At 33.5% G+C, this 16,439-nt stretch overlaps 1 protein-coding gene across 1 annotated transcript in view; it reads right to left on the reverse strand.

The window, feature by feature from the left end:
* The window catches only part of LOC115210232 (nicotinamide phosphoribosyltransferase-like), a 48,955-nt gene that overhangs the window by 17,428 nt on the left and 15,088 nt on the right, over window positions 1–16,439 (reverse strand). The window contains exon 2 of the mRNA XM_036501748.1: window positions 9,571–9,801. Coding sequence (XP_036357641.1) covers window positions 9,571–9,801 — 231 coding nt within the window. The remainder of the gene's footprint in view (window positions 1–9,570; window positions 9,802–16,439) is intronic.

Consider the following 16,439-nt stretch of genomic DNA (forward strand, 5'->3'; position numbering starts at 1 on the left):
AACATGGCACTTGTACAGGTGCGTTTTATGTGGTGCTGGCACGGATCTGGCTATAGAAGATCTGCCTCAGTAAACTATGTCAGAGCCATGCAAACACAGAAAAGTAGTCATTAAAATGATGATGAGGATGATGATAATGTAAACTAAAGGAAAGGGACAAGAGACATGTAAATATATACATCTCAGTCATCAGATTCAGAAGACCTTTCATTGTTTGTTTAGAAATTATACAGCATCAGGATAAACTTCAGAATTTTTTTCTTTGTAAATAGACCTCATATACAGACACTGCATTAATTCTTAGAAGATGCACCCATTATCCATGTAAAAAGACTTTAAGGACAATTGAGTCAGTGATAAAGCCTTTAATGTAGCTACATGGTTTGCTCAATAGCAGCTATAATCTCACTGAAATTACAACCTACTTATCTTTTAAAATGGACTCAAATAATGTAACTCTAGATACACTCACTGAAAACAACACACACACACACACACACACACACAAAAGAGAGAACCAGATGGTCACAGCTGGAGCAATTCTAACCTCATAAATCTGCCTATTCATTTAGAGCTTACCTGGAGCTAAACAATAACAAATTAAACAACTCAAAACATAACCTAGTCTCATTCAAGAGTATTAAAATTACACATCCCTAGAAAACATACCTACAAATAGAGCCTCTGTGTGATAATCCATACTGCAAGAAAAAACAACCAAACCTTCTTCAAATCTCACCTTACTACCTTAAAAAAGCAAATATTGGATAATATGATACTAGATTCACTATGTCTGAATAAAATATAGAACAATCACGACTGAAACAGCTGTGATCATAAATCTTCTGAATATCATCAGATCTAGAGATAAACAATAATGACACAAATAGCCACAACACATTCGTCACTATATGCACATATTATCCATGAAGAAACAATTTAAACACAATTGAACCAATGGTGTAGCTTACAATTTAGCTGATTGGCCTGCAAAATAGCATGCAAATCCTGTCTTGAATCACACCTGGCTTATTTTTTAAAATGTTGTTTATTAGCCATGACCAACATGCAGGTGCTCATTAGTCATGGGCAACCCATAGATAAAACTGCAACACAACCAATAAATTCCATTATTGACTATCTTTCACAATCTTTCATGACATTCAGACTAAGGTAATATAGACAAAATTGTATCACAAAGATTTTCCAGGCCCTTTTTCAAGGACAAGAAAATTCATCAGCTTTTAACAAATGTTCACTATATACAAAGTTGTATATTTTACAGCTTAGTCAGTGAGGAGAGGAGGGCAGTACACCTAATCCTTAATTTTCAGAACGTCTAAGGAAGGAAGGAAGGAAGGAAGGAAGTTATCCTTAAACCAGAGACCTACTTTGAATACTTGGAGTATTCTCTCCTAAAAGCATCCATGGACCTGGTGCTGTTGGTTTCAAACTGGATAGATTAAGTCTACTACACAAGAACTTAGAATATAGAGAACTGCACCAAATACCAAATGGCATTTTGCCTGATCCTCAAACAGTTTCACCAACTCACCACACTGGATTGGTACTTTACTTTATCAACTCTGAAAGAATGAAAAGCAAAGCTGATCTTGGTATGATTTGAATTCACAATGCAGAAAGACAGAACAAAAACTGTCAGGCCGTCTTTCCAATGCTCTAACATTACTGCATTAGTGAATGTTTTACCTGAAGTGTTGCTGACACATCCAAAACATTTCCCCACACACATACACACACATTTTAGTTTACAATTTCAGTCCATTTACTGGATAAACTCACCAACTTTCTACAAGTTTAACTACTGCCAAGATTTATCTTTCTATCTCACCTACCACTCCTACAATCTGAATGGTTGATTTTATATGTTCTCCTTCTGAACCCATTTATTTATAGCCCCATCTTTAATGTGTTACACCTAGATACTAAAGACTTAAATGAATCCTTCCTCCTCCTCTAGGTGAATCCCACTGGAGTGCCCTGCTTACCTATGTTTTCCCTACAACAACTGAACACCAACAGTTGAAAGCGAACATTAATAGTATTAGCTTCTCCTATTCTTAGATTTAGGACAACTTGAAAAGTCTAACATATTATCTTTCTTCTTCTCACTAAATTATAAATATAAAAAGAAAAAAAAACAACAAAGAAAGAGATACACTCTTGTAACACGATATATATATATATATATATATATATATCAAATGCTATGTACCTCGAACTTTCTGACCATGCGACATCAAAATAGTTGAAGAAAGCGAGCATAGGCTAGGTTTAGCCTATGCTCGCTTTCTTCAACTATATATATATATATATATATATATGTATGTATATATATATACACCCTTCTAACACTATATCATCATCATCATCATCATCATCATTTAACGTCTGCTTTCCATGCTAGCATGGGTTGGACTGTTTTAGCATGGTTTTTACAGCTGGACGCTCTTCCAAACACCAACCACTTTATAGTGCAGACTGGATGCTTTTTATGAGACACCAGCATTGGCAGGGTCACCAAGTAACTTGCAAGGGAAAGATCCTTTCAGAAAGGAGGAGGTGATCTTGTGTCAGATGATGAAATGTCAGAGTGTGACAGAGAGACAGAAACAGGTGTCTTGTTGTGGAGGAGATATATGGTTACCTGGTGAGAGAGAGGGAGAATGAGGACAAAAACAGGTGTGTTGCTGTAGAGGAGATACGTCATTAACCAGTCAGGAAAGAGTAAGAGCAAGAGAGAGAGCAGGAGAGAGATGGTGGCAAAGTGTCAGGGCACACTCACAAGGAAATGGGATCAGAATATAAATGGGATGGTAGAGTAAAACAAGAGAGAGATAGATGGTGGTGAAGTGCCAGGGCATACTCTCAACGTCGGTGTGTGTGGTGGGGTTAGAATATAAATGGTAGGGTATTACCAAAGGTATATGAGTAGGGAGTAGAGACTACACATGAATGCAAAGAATGTGGTGTTGGGGAATGCAGTAACTGGTACAACTTGGGTATATAGAGAGGGTGGAGGACAACAGGTTAGCATTGATACAGTGAGCAGGGCAGTAAGTACAGGACTGGGGGGCAAGAGCAAGAGATAAGCATAAGTATAGTGTATGAAAAGAGTGTATAGTGTAGACGGTGGCAAGCTGGCAGAAACGTTAGCACGCCGGGCAAAATGTGTAGCCGTATTTCGTCTGCTGTTACATTCTGAGTTCAAATTCTGCTGAGGTTGACTTTGCCTTTCATCCTTTTGGGGTCGATAAATTAAGTACCAGTTACACACTGGGGTCGATGTAATCGACTTAATCCGTTTGTCTGTCCTTGTTTGTCCTCTCTGTGTTTAGCCCCTTGTAGGTAGTAAAGAAATATATAGTGTATGAAAAGAGGAAATGTGAGGAAGAGAAGAGATGTAGTTTGGCTTGTTGGGGCAGGTGTACACACTTTAGAGGCTGATAACTCAACTGATGTTTTTTTCTTTCCAGATGAAACCCACTGGAATTAATAATGGCAGTCAGACTAAGCTTTGAACAAAGGAAATTCATTCTAAATGCTACTGGAAATGTGAAAATGCAGTTGAAGTGCAAAGACAGTTTAGGAGGGAGTTTCAAACAGATCCACAAATGCGATTTACCATCACTCAAATTAGAGATAAGTTTGAAACCAATGGAACTGTTCAGAATGTCCACAGGAAGCATTCCAGAAGATCACGAACATCAACAACCCCAACAAAGCAAGAAAGAGTACTGGAAACGAATCACCAAACTCCAAGAAAATCTGTGTGGCAAGCGAGTCATGAGGTGGGTATTCCAAAATCGTCTGTCCAAAGCATTTTGAAGCATTGTCAATGGTAAAGTTACATTCCAAGATTAGTCCATGCTATTAATGATGATGATCCAGACCAAAGAGGGCAGTATTGCAAGTGGTACTTGGCATGATGTGTAGAAGATGCACACTTTCCAACAAACATTGTGTGGAGTGATGAGGCCACATTCAAATTAAATGGTTCAATTAACCGCTACAATTGCACCTACTGGGGACCTGAGAATCCACTTGTTATGCTGGAACACCTTGTTAATTTACAATGTGGTTTGGCATCATCAAGAGGATTAATTGGACCACTCTTTTTTGATGCTACTGTAACTGGTACTGTTTACTTGAACTTGCTGCAACAGTCTGTCATGCCAAGCATTAGAGAAGACTTTGAAGATGAGGAGTTTTATTTTCAGCAAGATGGGACACCCCCACACTACCATTGTTATGTTAGATTCTTCCTTGATGAGATCCTGCCAAACTGGTGGATTGGATGAAGGGGTTTCATTGAATGCCTTCTGCATTCACCAGACCTCACACCACTAAACTTCTTTTTATGGGGATACCTAAAAGACAAAGTCTACGCTATGAAACCTGTGACAGTCACTGATTTGAGAGCAGCCATTGAATGAGAATGCGCACAAATATCAAACGAATTGTTTCAGGATATTTGCAATTCCATTACTTTGCGTTGTAAGCAGGGCCTGGACCAGAATGGATATCAGTTTGAAAAACAGGCATTGACAAAACAATAAAATAATATCAGTAGATTCTATTAAATTTTGAAAATGTGATGTATTTTAATAATCACCTACTTTACAATAATTTAAAGTGTGTATACATCTTTTTGGGACACTCTATATATGTATATATAATGTGTATATATATATATATATATATAATGTGTGTGTTTGTATATAAGAGTGAATGTGTGTGTGTGTGTGTGTGTGTGTGTGTGTGTGTGTGTGTGTGTGTATACAAAGGGTTTCTTTCAGTTTCATTGTACCAAATCTGTTTGCAAGGTATGGGTTGGCTCAAGATACCATAGTGGGATTGAACTCAGGACTACTTGGGTGGAGCAAGTTTCTTAACCACACAGTCACACATGCACCTATTACAAGTTCTTCTTTTAAAAACTTCTGAAAGAACTAAATGTAAAATTTGCTCTACCATGAATTGAACTCAGAAAAGTTAGATGGGCTTATTCCAATCTCATCAGTAACAACAGTAATAAAAAAGAATTCAAATCACTTTTATTATTAGTTTATAAACGCAAAATTGATGCAATAAAACTGACTAATAAATATTTGAATATCAGAAATCAATAAAACGAGAATAACCTGTTTCTCTAGCAAGACTCTAAGAAAAAAATATATGTGTATGTATATATATATATATATATACACACACACACGCACACATACATGTATATGTGTATATATATATATATGTATATATAATGTGTATATATATATATATATATATATATATAATATATATATATATATATATATATATATATATATGTATATTCTTGGTTATTCAAGAGTGTTACCAGCTATTTCATGTGTACACACACACACACACACACAAAATAGCTGGCCACGATACTAAATAACCAAGAACATGTACCAGGATGTCCTTTTCATAGCAGTGAAAAAGTAAAACCTGTTTTGTTTATCAAGGGGAAAGTTGGTGAGTTTTTTGCATCAGGATTACAAGAAAGTTCTTACAAATATGGATTGGATCAGTTGTGTGGCCATTTGTTTCTCAGTAAAATTTAAGACATTAATATATATATATATATATATATACTTTGATTTTAAAATAAATGATTCGGTGGTTTTAAATTTAAGGTGGTTGACTGTTAAGCAATAAAGAAGGTGACCAATTATAAAAAGTCATGCCAATAAGCCAATGCTAATGTCAAAATATGCTCAGGATTACAGCTCAAGCCTGCATAGAAATATGTAAAACACTAAATAAATAAACTATTTCCATTATTATGTAGAATCTAAAATTCCCATTATTTATCACTTCAAATGTTTTTGCTTGTAGCAGCTGTAAAGTACTGTTCATGTGAACTGTGTGTTAATGTAGGTCGTATATTTTGTGTGTTGTTGATGAGTAAGAAAGATGTAGTGTGGCAGATGTATTTCAGGGTTTGTATTGAATACTAGCATAGCTAAAGCGGAGATCGTCTAACCTAGACAGCATTTAAGTGGCAGAGGGAGCATTCAAGGATCACTCCAACTGGTGCAAGCTTTAATTATGTCATTGAGTGCACGTTAATGCTATTAAGTGAGACCATGCACCTACTGGAGGATGTTTTTGAGGTTTATGTGCATAGAGGTATTGTCTACATAGCATGCGGTGCCTAAGCTATAAATGAATGGTGTCTATGGAAAAAGCAGTGAAGCATATTATCTGCACAGAAGTATGTGTTGTTTATAAGTGATAGTAAGATTTTTTTTTATGTTCAGAGAAGAGTGTGGAAGACACAGATGAACTCTGAATCGGCATGATGTAGTTTAAGATGGATGAAGAAGTTTGAAGGAGAAACCAGTATTGAAGACACTACACAGTAAAAAACCACCAACTGTGACTAGCATGAACTACCAGTAAGGGGATGAACTGAGTTGTGCAGATGGATGAGTCACAATCCATGAACTATGGTCACAATGTTTTACAGAAGATGAGGGAATATTTTGGGTTTCAGAAAGTATCTTGGCAATTGATATGTAATTTGAAAGAGAGAAGAGTAGAAGCCTGCTCTGATCTATGGGAAACATTTGAAGCCAATGAAGCTCTTTTCTCTATCACCTTAAAAATTTTGGAACACGTTGCTTCATATTACAGATTTTTTGGTCATCATCATTATCTTTAGGGTTACTACTTCACTTCATCATTCAATCTCTTCACTATATATAATCATAAAAGATTATTTATTATAACTGCATCATTAGATACTTAACAACAATTTCCATTTATTTACTGACAGTTACTCAAAGTTTCTTCCCTATAATATATATAACAGTCCATTTTTCTTTACTTGGAATATTTCTGACATGTTCATAAATCTACCTACTTTTTACACAGTCTAAGAATACAATAATAATAATTTCCTAAACCTCTTTCATGTATTCCAATTGACATCATGCTATGTTCAACGCAAACATTCATATCTTGATAACTATAAAAACAGACATAAAATGATAACAACAATACAGAAATTTAAATCACAGAAAGATTTAACCCTTAGAAACTGCTGTACCTAGAAATACACTAAATACCAACTGAAGAGGATAAAAATCCAGCCAATTAAGCAGCAATTTAGGATAATAATTATTATATCTATTTTGAAATATCACATTTTTGCAATAAAATCAATCATTTAATACTATTTTGGTGGATATATTACCTGAATGTACAGAAATTAGTATTACTTTTTTCAAAGGGTTTGTACAAATAATAGGTACTTAATCATGTAGTTTAACCTAAAGTGGCTAACAATATTATGACACTGACTAGGATGTAGTAATATATGGTGATATTAAAGTCAATCACCTGACAGTAATTTTAGTTAATTGAGAATAACTAGTTATTATGCTATTATATGTCACATAAAACAGAACACAAATGTCTTCACAAAAAGACCCATAAATAATTTTCAACATGAAGATAATATATTAACTGGAATGATACAGTTTTAGAACACAGGTAATTCTAGGCTCCCCAGCATGGTTTCTATGACAACTGGAGATCCTTTTGGCTGCAGTTAAATTATGTGTAACTGGTAAAGCATGGAGTGAAGAACAGCTTTTGAGAAATTTTCCATAATACACACTGGAATAAGTATGTCATGGTCGATGCATAACTATCATAATCTAAATGTAGGTGGGTGTTATTATATAAATATACATGAATATTGCTCTGAAAACTGTTGTTTTTAGCTATTAATAGAGAAATGTTTGCTTTAGTATATCTTGTTCAACTAATAACTAGCAGGTGAAATTTCTGTATAATAGTCAGCCAAACCTTTTCATTAAAAACATTAATAAGTAATAAAATGTTGGTGGGTGAACCGAGTCTGAGACCATATGATTTCCTGTTGGAATCACCTTTATTTACAGCACAAATTACCTTTATAAAAGCTTGAACATCCCAACTTCCTATTTACTTTCTCTTTTGTGTTTATGTTTATGTAAGAAGTTGGTTTGTAATAAAGAGAATTAAGTCAAATAAAAGTTATGGCAATTCTACATTTAGATTTAATCAATATTAATATTAGCTTTTCTCATCAGGATTTATGTTGCTATGGAGTTGGAAATAAAAATACTAATTGCAGCTGCTACATGAGGAAAATATTCCAACTTTTTCACAATACATAGTGGAATCTCCAGCTGGTCATTTATATATTAATATTTGATTTTAATACAAAATATTTAGTGAGGAAATCAGTGTGAGAAGTATGAAAATCTGTCACAAAACACCTGAATATTGCAGTAGTAACATTTATTTAACCACTTAAGATAAGATCAATAAGCAATTATTGATGAGAAGTGTCTTTGAATAGTCTGAGAATTTGTAACCACCTTATAGCATGGAAAAGTGCTTTCACTGTTTAGCTAAGCTTTTCAATATTGTTATACTCTATGCAAACCCTTTGAATAGGAACTGTACCAAATGTAGGGTTATTCTATTTAAAGAGTTTACAGATTACTTATCTCTTATTAAAGGATTTTATAGCAGAAGTTGTATAGAGTAATATTTTAATAAAAATAGATACTCTACTGTATAAATAACCATAATTTTTATGTCCTTTTTTTCATACTCACATGGCTTGGATTGATCACAAATCATCTCACTTCTGTCGAGGTTTCTTGCCTTATGGCATACACAACAATAGGAAAAGTCACCAGATTTTCTTCTAGCAAGGGTTTTACTGCTGAATGCCTTTCCAACTACTATACCAAGTAGTTGTTAGCAACTTTATCATTATGTGAGGGTAAAAGTAGGCAGTTATTTAAGGACATCTCCTCTGACTAGATAAGGTAGACAGTATCTACCCAGGATAAAACTATGAATATTAATTATAGAAGAGCAGTGTAGCTAAATTGAAGCATTGTGCTAAAGAAGTAAAATAACAAAATAGTGAAGATGGAGAGCTTTTTATAACATAAAAGGGGGGAAATTTATATATTACAGTGAGTACAAAGCTCACTATCAGAAGTAAATAGTCAAGAAATATTTGTCTTCACATATCAGTTATGTTGATCTAAAATTATCATTTTGTACATAGATACAAAATGACATCATCGTAAGTTTTGTTTTCTTATGCTGAAGAAACTCATTAGTTAAACAACTTATATAACCTTCAGACATACATGACAAAGATTTATTTGTCCATTAAATCTTTCTTAATTTTTGTCATCTTTCATCATTATCAATTAGCAACAGATAAATCTCATTCTCATCCCTTAATCACAGTGACACATTAAATATAAATTATCTTAAATTAAGCAACTTGTTCATCTCTTCTACTTACATAAGTACAATCATTTGGACTAACATTTATAACAGAAGCAATAAAAAACACTATTTTCATTATAAATTATCATTATATTTTGTTTAAATTGAGTAATACTACAAATTTAACACTTTTTATATATATATATATATATATATATATATAATGTCAAGAAATTTATAACTACTGAAAATATGCAAACTTTAATAACAAACCTCTAAGATATAGTTCCAACCTTCTTCATTGAATAAATCTTGCCCGAAATGTAAATTATAAATTTCTTTAGCTTCTTGAATTTTTTCTTTAGTCACAACAGGACCCACAAGCCATCGCTTTATTAAATACTGCAAACCAAAGAAAACTGTCTTTGGAAATTTTCCACCTCTGCTTTCAAAGTAGGAATATACAAAGGTAGTATTTTCAGGATATTGCTTATGATGAGTGACCTGGAATAACAAGAAACATTAAGATTAGTCAAAGGTTATATGACAACTTAGTGAAAATATACACAATAAATAACTGCATATGATTCTGTAATTCTGTTTCTCTAATCTTAATTTTATATTGCTTGAATTGTTATCTGGAATGAGGTATATTTGTTATCAGTATTTTATGTAGTATTATATAGTAGTATATAATATTGGTTATAGTTTTCTATCAAACATTTTATGAGTAAATAAAGACATAAGATTATCCATATATGATATACAAACAACTCCAATGAATGACATAACTTATATTGTTCTAGGTGAATTAACTATTCAGTAACCAATAAATGAATTGATATAAAGGAAATAACTTGAGTGGAACAATGACATGAATTTAAATAAATAAGTTAAAGGTGTTTTACTAAATACCATTCACAAAAAAAATTCTTAATTATTTAAAATTTACCTTTTTTTAGGAAAAAGAAAACAAAAACAAATAGCAATTGTTAGCAAGTCTCAAAAATAGAGAGAAAATTTCAAAAGATTCAGAATTAATCTCATGTAATAAATTTGTGTGCCTAGGAGAAAGTCTGCTCTTTGTTCACGGGCTACAATTTGTATGGCTTCATTAACATAGTTTAGTTAATTGAAGCTCACCTGATAATGTGACAAAAATTTTCAGTACACCAAAAGTTCAGGTTACAAATTTGGCTAGAACTTCTATTACAATATCCATTGTTGTCTCTTGCCCACAAAGATCAGGCTTTCCTTCCTTAAAGCATATAGACTAAGAAGTTTTGTCAATTCCTGTAGCTTATACTAAGCTTGATCAGTTGATAAAAATTAATCCACCATATTGACAATGTTTGATAAGACTAAAACATATTGTACTGTTTGAGTTACCAGAGTAAATGTTTGATCTACAAATGTAAATGTCTGGAGTTGGCGTATTGTGGAGAAGAGTGAGAATGAAGTGTACCTTGGAAGGAATGACTGATATTTAAAAATATAACCTGCCCCTACCTTTTCTCTATTTTATAATAGAACTTAGAAGGATGAATTATGGACAGAAAGGTCAAGAAAGTGCAGAGCAATACTTCTGATTGCTCAATTCCAAATTTAAAAAAAGGACTTTCCAATTGTGACCTTACACTCAAAAAATAATTCTATATTAAAAACTAAAACAAAATTGAGACAAATGTTTAGCCCTTATTTATTTCATATAACTTACTAAACTTTAGATGACATTGCCCAAGTACTTAAATAAATATTGTTTGGTATAACTACAGTAGTGTGTCCCACTCCCAACTTTGTTTCCCCATAACTTTCTTTAAAATGTTTTTCTAATGAAATTTTTCAGAGATACATTTTAGATTGTGTCAATTATGATTGTTTGTTGGGGAAAAACTTAGAAAAAAATTTGCTTTGGAGGATCATTCCCTGCCCCCACTGGACATCTTTTAGTTAAATGCACATCTTTTAGTGAAATTTTCCAAAGGTATGTTTTCAATAGTGTAGATTACAATTATCTACATAAAATTTGAAAAAAAATTGCTTACAAGAGAAAAGTTGATGGGGCACACTTTTGTAGACACTTAATGAATGCCTACACGAATATGGCTTGACCAATCAGCATTGACTGACTTGTTACAGTTGATCAGATGAATTTCAAAGGAAATGAGTGTGTTTTTCTACCAAATAGTTTAGTTGAAGGTTCTGGAAACTTTTGCTTGCAGTCATAAAAAGTCGGTGCATTTCATCTCAGACTAGAACCATTCAGCAATCCACACAAAGCTGTCTCTCTGCTAAAGTAAGTTGATCTTTCTCCCACTTTCATTTTTCTTACTTAACATGCTAGTATTGTATTCAATAAAAATCTACCAACCTTGACTATAGTGTCAAATCATACACACACACACACACACACACACAAACACATACAAGCATACACATTGCTTAAATACAATAATTTAAACTCTTTCTATTTATTTTGTTATCAATAACTATGAACTACTTTCATAATATCATCTCACCATAATATTATAGAAGTAATATTAAAGAAAATTCGTTCCACTCTATTATTTTCTTTATTTCATGAATGTTGTTTCATTAAATTCTTGTTGTGTACAAATACAAATATAAATGATGTGACGTAATAAAAATGTAAGAAAATTTAAATAAAAATTAATGTAGTTGTTCTTATTATCATATACAGTCTACTTAAAACTGTGTACTACCAATGAAGAATTAATGAATAAAACTCTGCACTAAAGTATTAGTCCTTCTGACTCTCCTGTTTTCTTAATGCGACATTGGGATCTTTTCTGTTTGACTGTGCCTGTGGAAATTTTAAAGTTTGGTAAAAATTTTTAAATTTGGTGTATTGATGTAATTTTCCACGCTGAATCTCAGAGGCTAATTCACTTTTTCCAGAAAATTAAAAAAAAAAGTTACAGAAGTTTAAAGTTTGATTATTTTTACCCAGTTGGAAAACAGGATTTGGAAGCTATCATTTTGTGTCTGACTGCACATGTTGTCAACTGTAAACAAATGAAATATTGGCAGAATTCTGCTTTATGCACGCCATATATTTAATTTTTGGAATTTTCAGAAAATTTTTGTGAATTTGTATTCTATACGCGAGAATTCATACGATTATGCAAAAACTAACTAAAAATATCTTGGTGTGTGATATAAGGCTTATTTAACTATTAATTTTAACACATATCACGGTCCCTGTGTTTTATGCATTTTATAAGCGAAGAACGACCATGTGGGTAAGCAGCTCCGTAACAGCTTGGCTTGTTACTATGGACACAGGCAGCTATATGTCTGTGGCTTTCGACTGGCTAGAATTACCCAAAATTCCCAAACTTTAAAGTTATAAACTTGTTATTTATAGATTTATAACAAAAATTAATTCCATACAAAACTACATCAACACATCAAATATGAAACCAATTGGAACAAAAATCGAAGAAATCGAAAAGTGGCAGCCAAACAGAAAGGATCCCGACACTACGTTAATGAATTGAAGACACTTATTCTGCGACCCTATAAATCTCGCGTGTATATTAATATTCAAACAATGAATGTAACAACCTGAAAGAAAACCGTAGCTTTGTACAATTTTAACGGAGAAATTTTTAACTCGATGGAAAATGGGATGATTGAAAGTTACCCATAGGGCGGGAAAGGTGGGTTTGCAATACAATATCTTTTATTTATTAAAAGCACGTCGATCTAATAGTTTTTACAGCAAAAATTCGTGAATGTTCTTTCCTAAACAATAAATTCTTTTCATGTACAAGCATTTATTAACAGAATAAAGTTGAAAGTTTCGTATTATGTTCAACTAGTATGTAAAATTCAAACTGAAGTTCTTTGCTAAAAACGTCAGTGAAAATTGAGAGAGAGAGAGTTGCGTGCATACTAGGTTAGTCCGCCATGACAATGAGAGACCGTGCCTGCAAATATGATACAGATTTTGAAAACAACCATAGGCTGGGATAAGACTTCCGAGAAAAGTTGCTGGGGGTGTCGCACTGATTGGCCAATTTTTTAGCCAGTTTTAGCCAATGTAAAGCGTCAAGACGAGATTGTTGGATCAATTCAGCCTTTGCTGAAAATTCATATAAGAAACTAGCAGTATCACCCGGCGTTGCTCGGGTTTGTAAGGGAAATAACTATATAAGCATTTTTAGAGAGTTATAGCCAAAAAAGAGCAAAAAATGCATTAAAAATGGAAAAAATATGATGGTAAATTTTTTGAAAAATCGTTGACTCATCGTAGACATTTTTAGAGAGTTACTTCCCTTATATAATAGCGAAAAAATGCATTAAAATGGGAAAAAAACGATGGTAATTTTTTTTTTAAATCGTAGACTCATGTAGACGCTTTCTTAGCCATTTCTGTTTTGGTGTCTCCAAGCCATGAAGTCGTTGTTCTAAAAGAACGCTGGTCTCCTTGACAACGCATTACGACGTTGATTTCCTTACACTCCCTTCCCCACAGGTGCAGGTGTGAGCGTGGACGCCAACTCCGCCGCCATCGACACACGAAAAATTATGCATTAAAAATGGAATAAAAAATGATGTTAAATTATTTTTAAATCGTAGACTCATCGTAGACGCGCGCTAATACTCAGACGGGCTCGATATGAATCACGACTATAAGATACCCGAATTTGGTTAAACTGCACCGCAAAATGTGGGAGTAGTTAGGAATCTAAATCGAAGGGGACAGACACTCACACAACTACAGTTTTATATATATAGATATACATAGCGCAGTAGTGGTGAGATGTGACAGCAAAGAAAAGCATACATTCACTCTCTGCATGCAATTAGACTCGGAAAGTTCGTGAGGAACCCATTGACCCAATTTGCTGACTTTTCCGATAGCACACAGGTCTCAATGAATGGTTGAATGACCAAATCCAAGCTTCTCTGCTAGTTCCTCAACAGTTACGATGAGATTTTGTTCCACCAGGGTTTTCAGGAAGTCCTTGTCGAGTTCTACAGATCTTTCAGGATGAGGCTCGTCTTCTAGGCTGTTCCAATATAGCTTTGAAAAAAATAGCTGTTAAAATCGAAATGCACTCTTCAAAACTTGCACTATGAATAAGGACAAGATAAAATTACTACCTGCTTTTATAGCAAGTTAATATAAGTAGTTTATCCCATTCCCCTCTGACTTTTAGTTCAAGCTGTTGAAAAAACCGCATTATTATATACATACATACATACATACATACATACATACATACATACATATACACACACACACTCTCTCTCTCACACACACACATGCACACATTTATATTCTGTTATTCTTTTATATGTTTCAGCCTTGAGGTTGTGGCCATGCTGGATCATGTGTGTGTGTGTGTGTGTCTATCTGTCTGTCTGTCTGTATGTATATATGTATATGTATGTGTGTGAACAATAATATTTTCAACAGATGTGTTGCAAATGTATCTGATTGTTCTCAAGCTTCAATACTGTGTGTGTGTGTATGTGTGTGTGTGTGTGTATGTATGTATGTATATGTATGTATGTATATGTATGTATGTATGTATGTATGTATGTGTGTATGTATGTATGTGTGTGTGTATGTATGTATGTATGTATCTCTGTGTGTGTGTGTGTATGTATGTATGTATGTATGTATGTATGTATGTATGTATGTATGAGTGTATGTTTACTTTATTACTAACACAAGCCACTACGGTTATTTAAAGTCTTCCTCAAATCACTATCTCTGGCTATTTACTCTCTTCCAAGAACATTTTCACTCACTCTTATGTGTTAGCTTCCCATACATTTTACTCATGTATCTATCAGCGTGATAGAGAGAAACAAATATTACATCTAGTTTCACTTTATTCGTTGCCCACTGTGTGTGTGCGTTTGCGTGTGGTGTAAACCAGACTAAGAAAAGCATTTGACACACACACCAGAATGTGAGTTTTCTGTAAATTTTGCTTAATTGGAGTTTAAATTTTAAAAACTGGACCTGGCATGACGCGATGCATTGTACTCTTAAAAATGGTAGGTAAATTGTAATTGAAGAAATCCTATATTGTAGATTTGTATAACTCCCAAAGGGAGGCAGATAAAATCTGCCTTTTATAATAAGAGATGAATTAGGCTAATAGGAGGAAGTGTTAATAATTTCTGCTACATCTCGAATTGCTGTTTTGATAGTTAATATGTAGGTTAGCTGAGTTTAATAATGGAAACAAACTATGAGAGCTAGGCGTGTACAAATCACTACCTAACTATCATATTTTCCTCCTTTAAACGCTAGGCTTTTAACATCCTCCCCAATTTTAACATTTCGTTCAAACCATGCACTTGATGCTACTAATTCATGAGAACCACATTATCAGCATTAGGCTTTTCAAATCTTCTTACAATTCTGATCTGATTTGGGGACTTTATATAACCACTTCTTGAAGATCAACACCATCGCCATTAGGCTGTATTTGCCGAATAGGTATTAACCGTTGCGCAAGGTGTTTTACTTAAGGCATTCATTGTGTATCTCTAACAGTGAACGGTGCTAATTACTCAATTGCGACAAGCTGCAAAAGACGATCATCCTTTTTAATTTATTGCAGATAGTCTTTCTTGAATTCGAACTTGAAATGTTTCACTGCAAAAGTCAAAACTGCTGGCGAATAATATTACTGTATTTGGCAGTATTGACTAGAGATAGATGCTTCTAATGATTAATAATTCAATATTTGGTTATATTAACCAGTTTACTTATATTTTTTCCAGCCAATCAGTTTTGGCATAATTTAACGTTACATTTTGTAGGGCAGTAGGAAACAAAATGAATAGTTTCATTTTCGCACCCAAATGTTTCATAGAATGTTCTAGAATATTTTGACGGGCTTATAAACACCTCTGAGTTCAGCTCCCTACATGGAATTACCTTGCTGCGACAGAGGTTATGTGTCATTACACCTTCGTTTAGTAAGATATTTTCATCCCTCAATTTTCCCTCTAAAACTGCGTTCACAACTACTCTTATCTGTTCATTATTTTTTCAGCAGATAATAACTTACATACAACCACCTGAGATACTTCAATAATTAGCTAAAGTTTTATTCAAGTAGTAGTGGAAATGCTTGAGGGTAGCTTTT

This window comes from Octopus sinensis, linkage group LG4 (genome assembly GCF_006345805.1).
Source record: "Octopus sinensis linkage group LG4, ASM634580v1, whole genome shotgun sequence".
Lineage (NCBI taxonomy): Eukaryota > Metazoa > Mollusca > Cephalopoda > Octopoda > Octopodidae > Octopus > Octopus sinensis.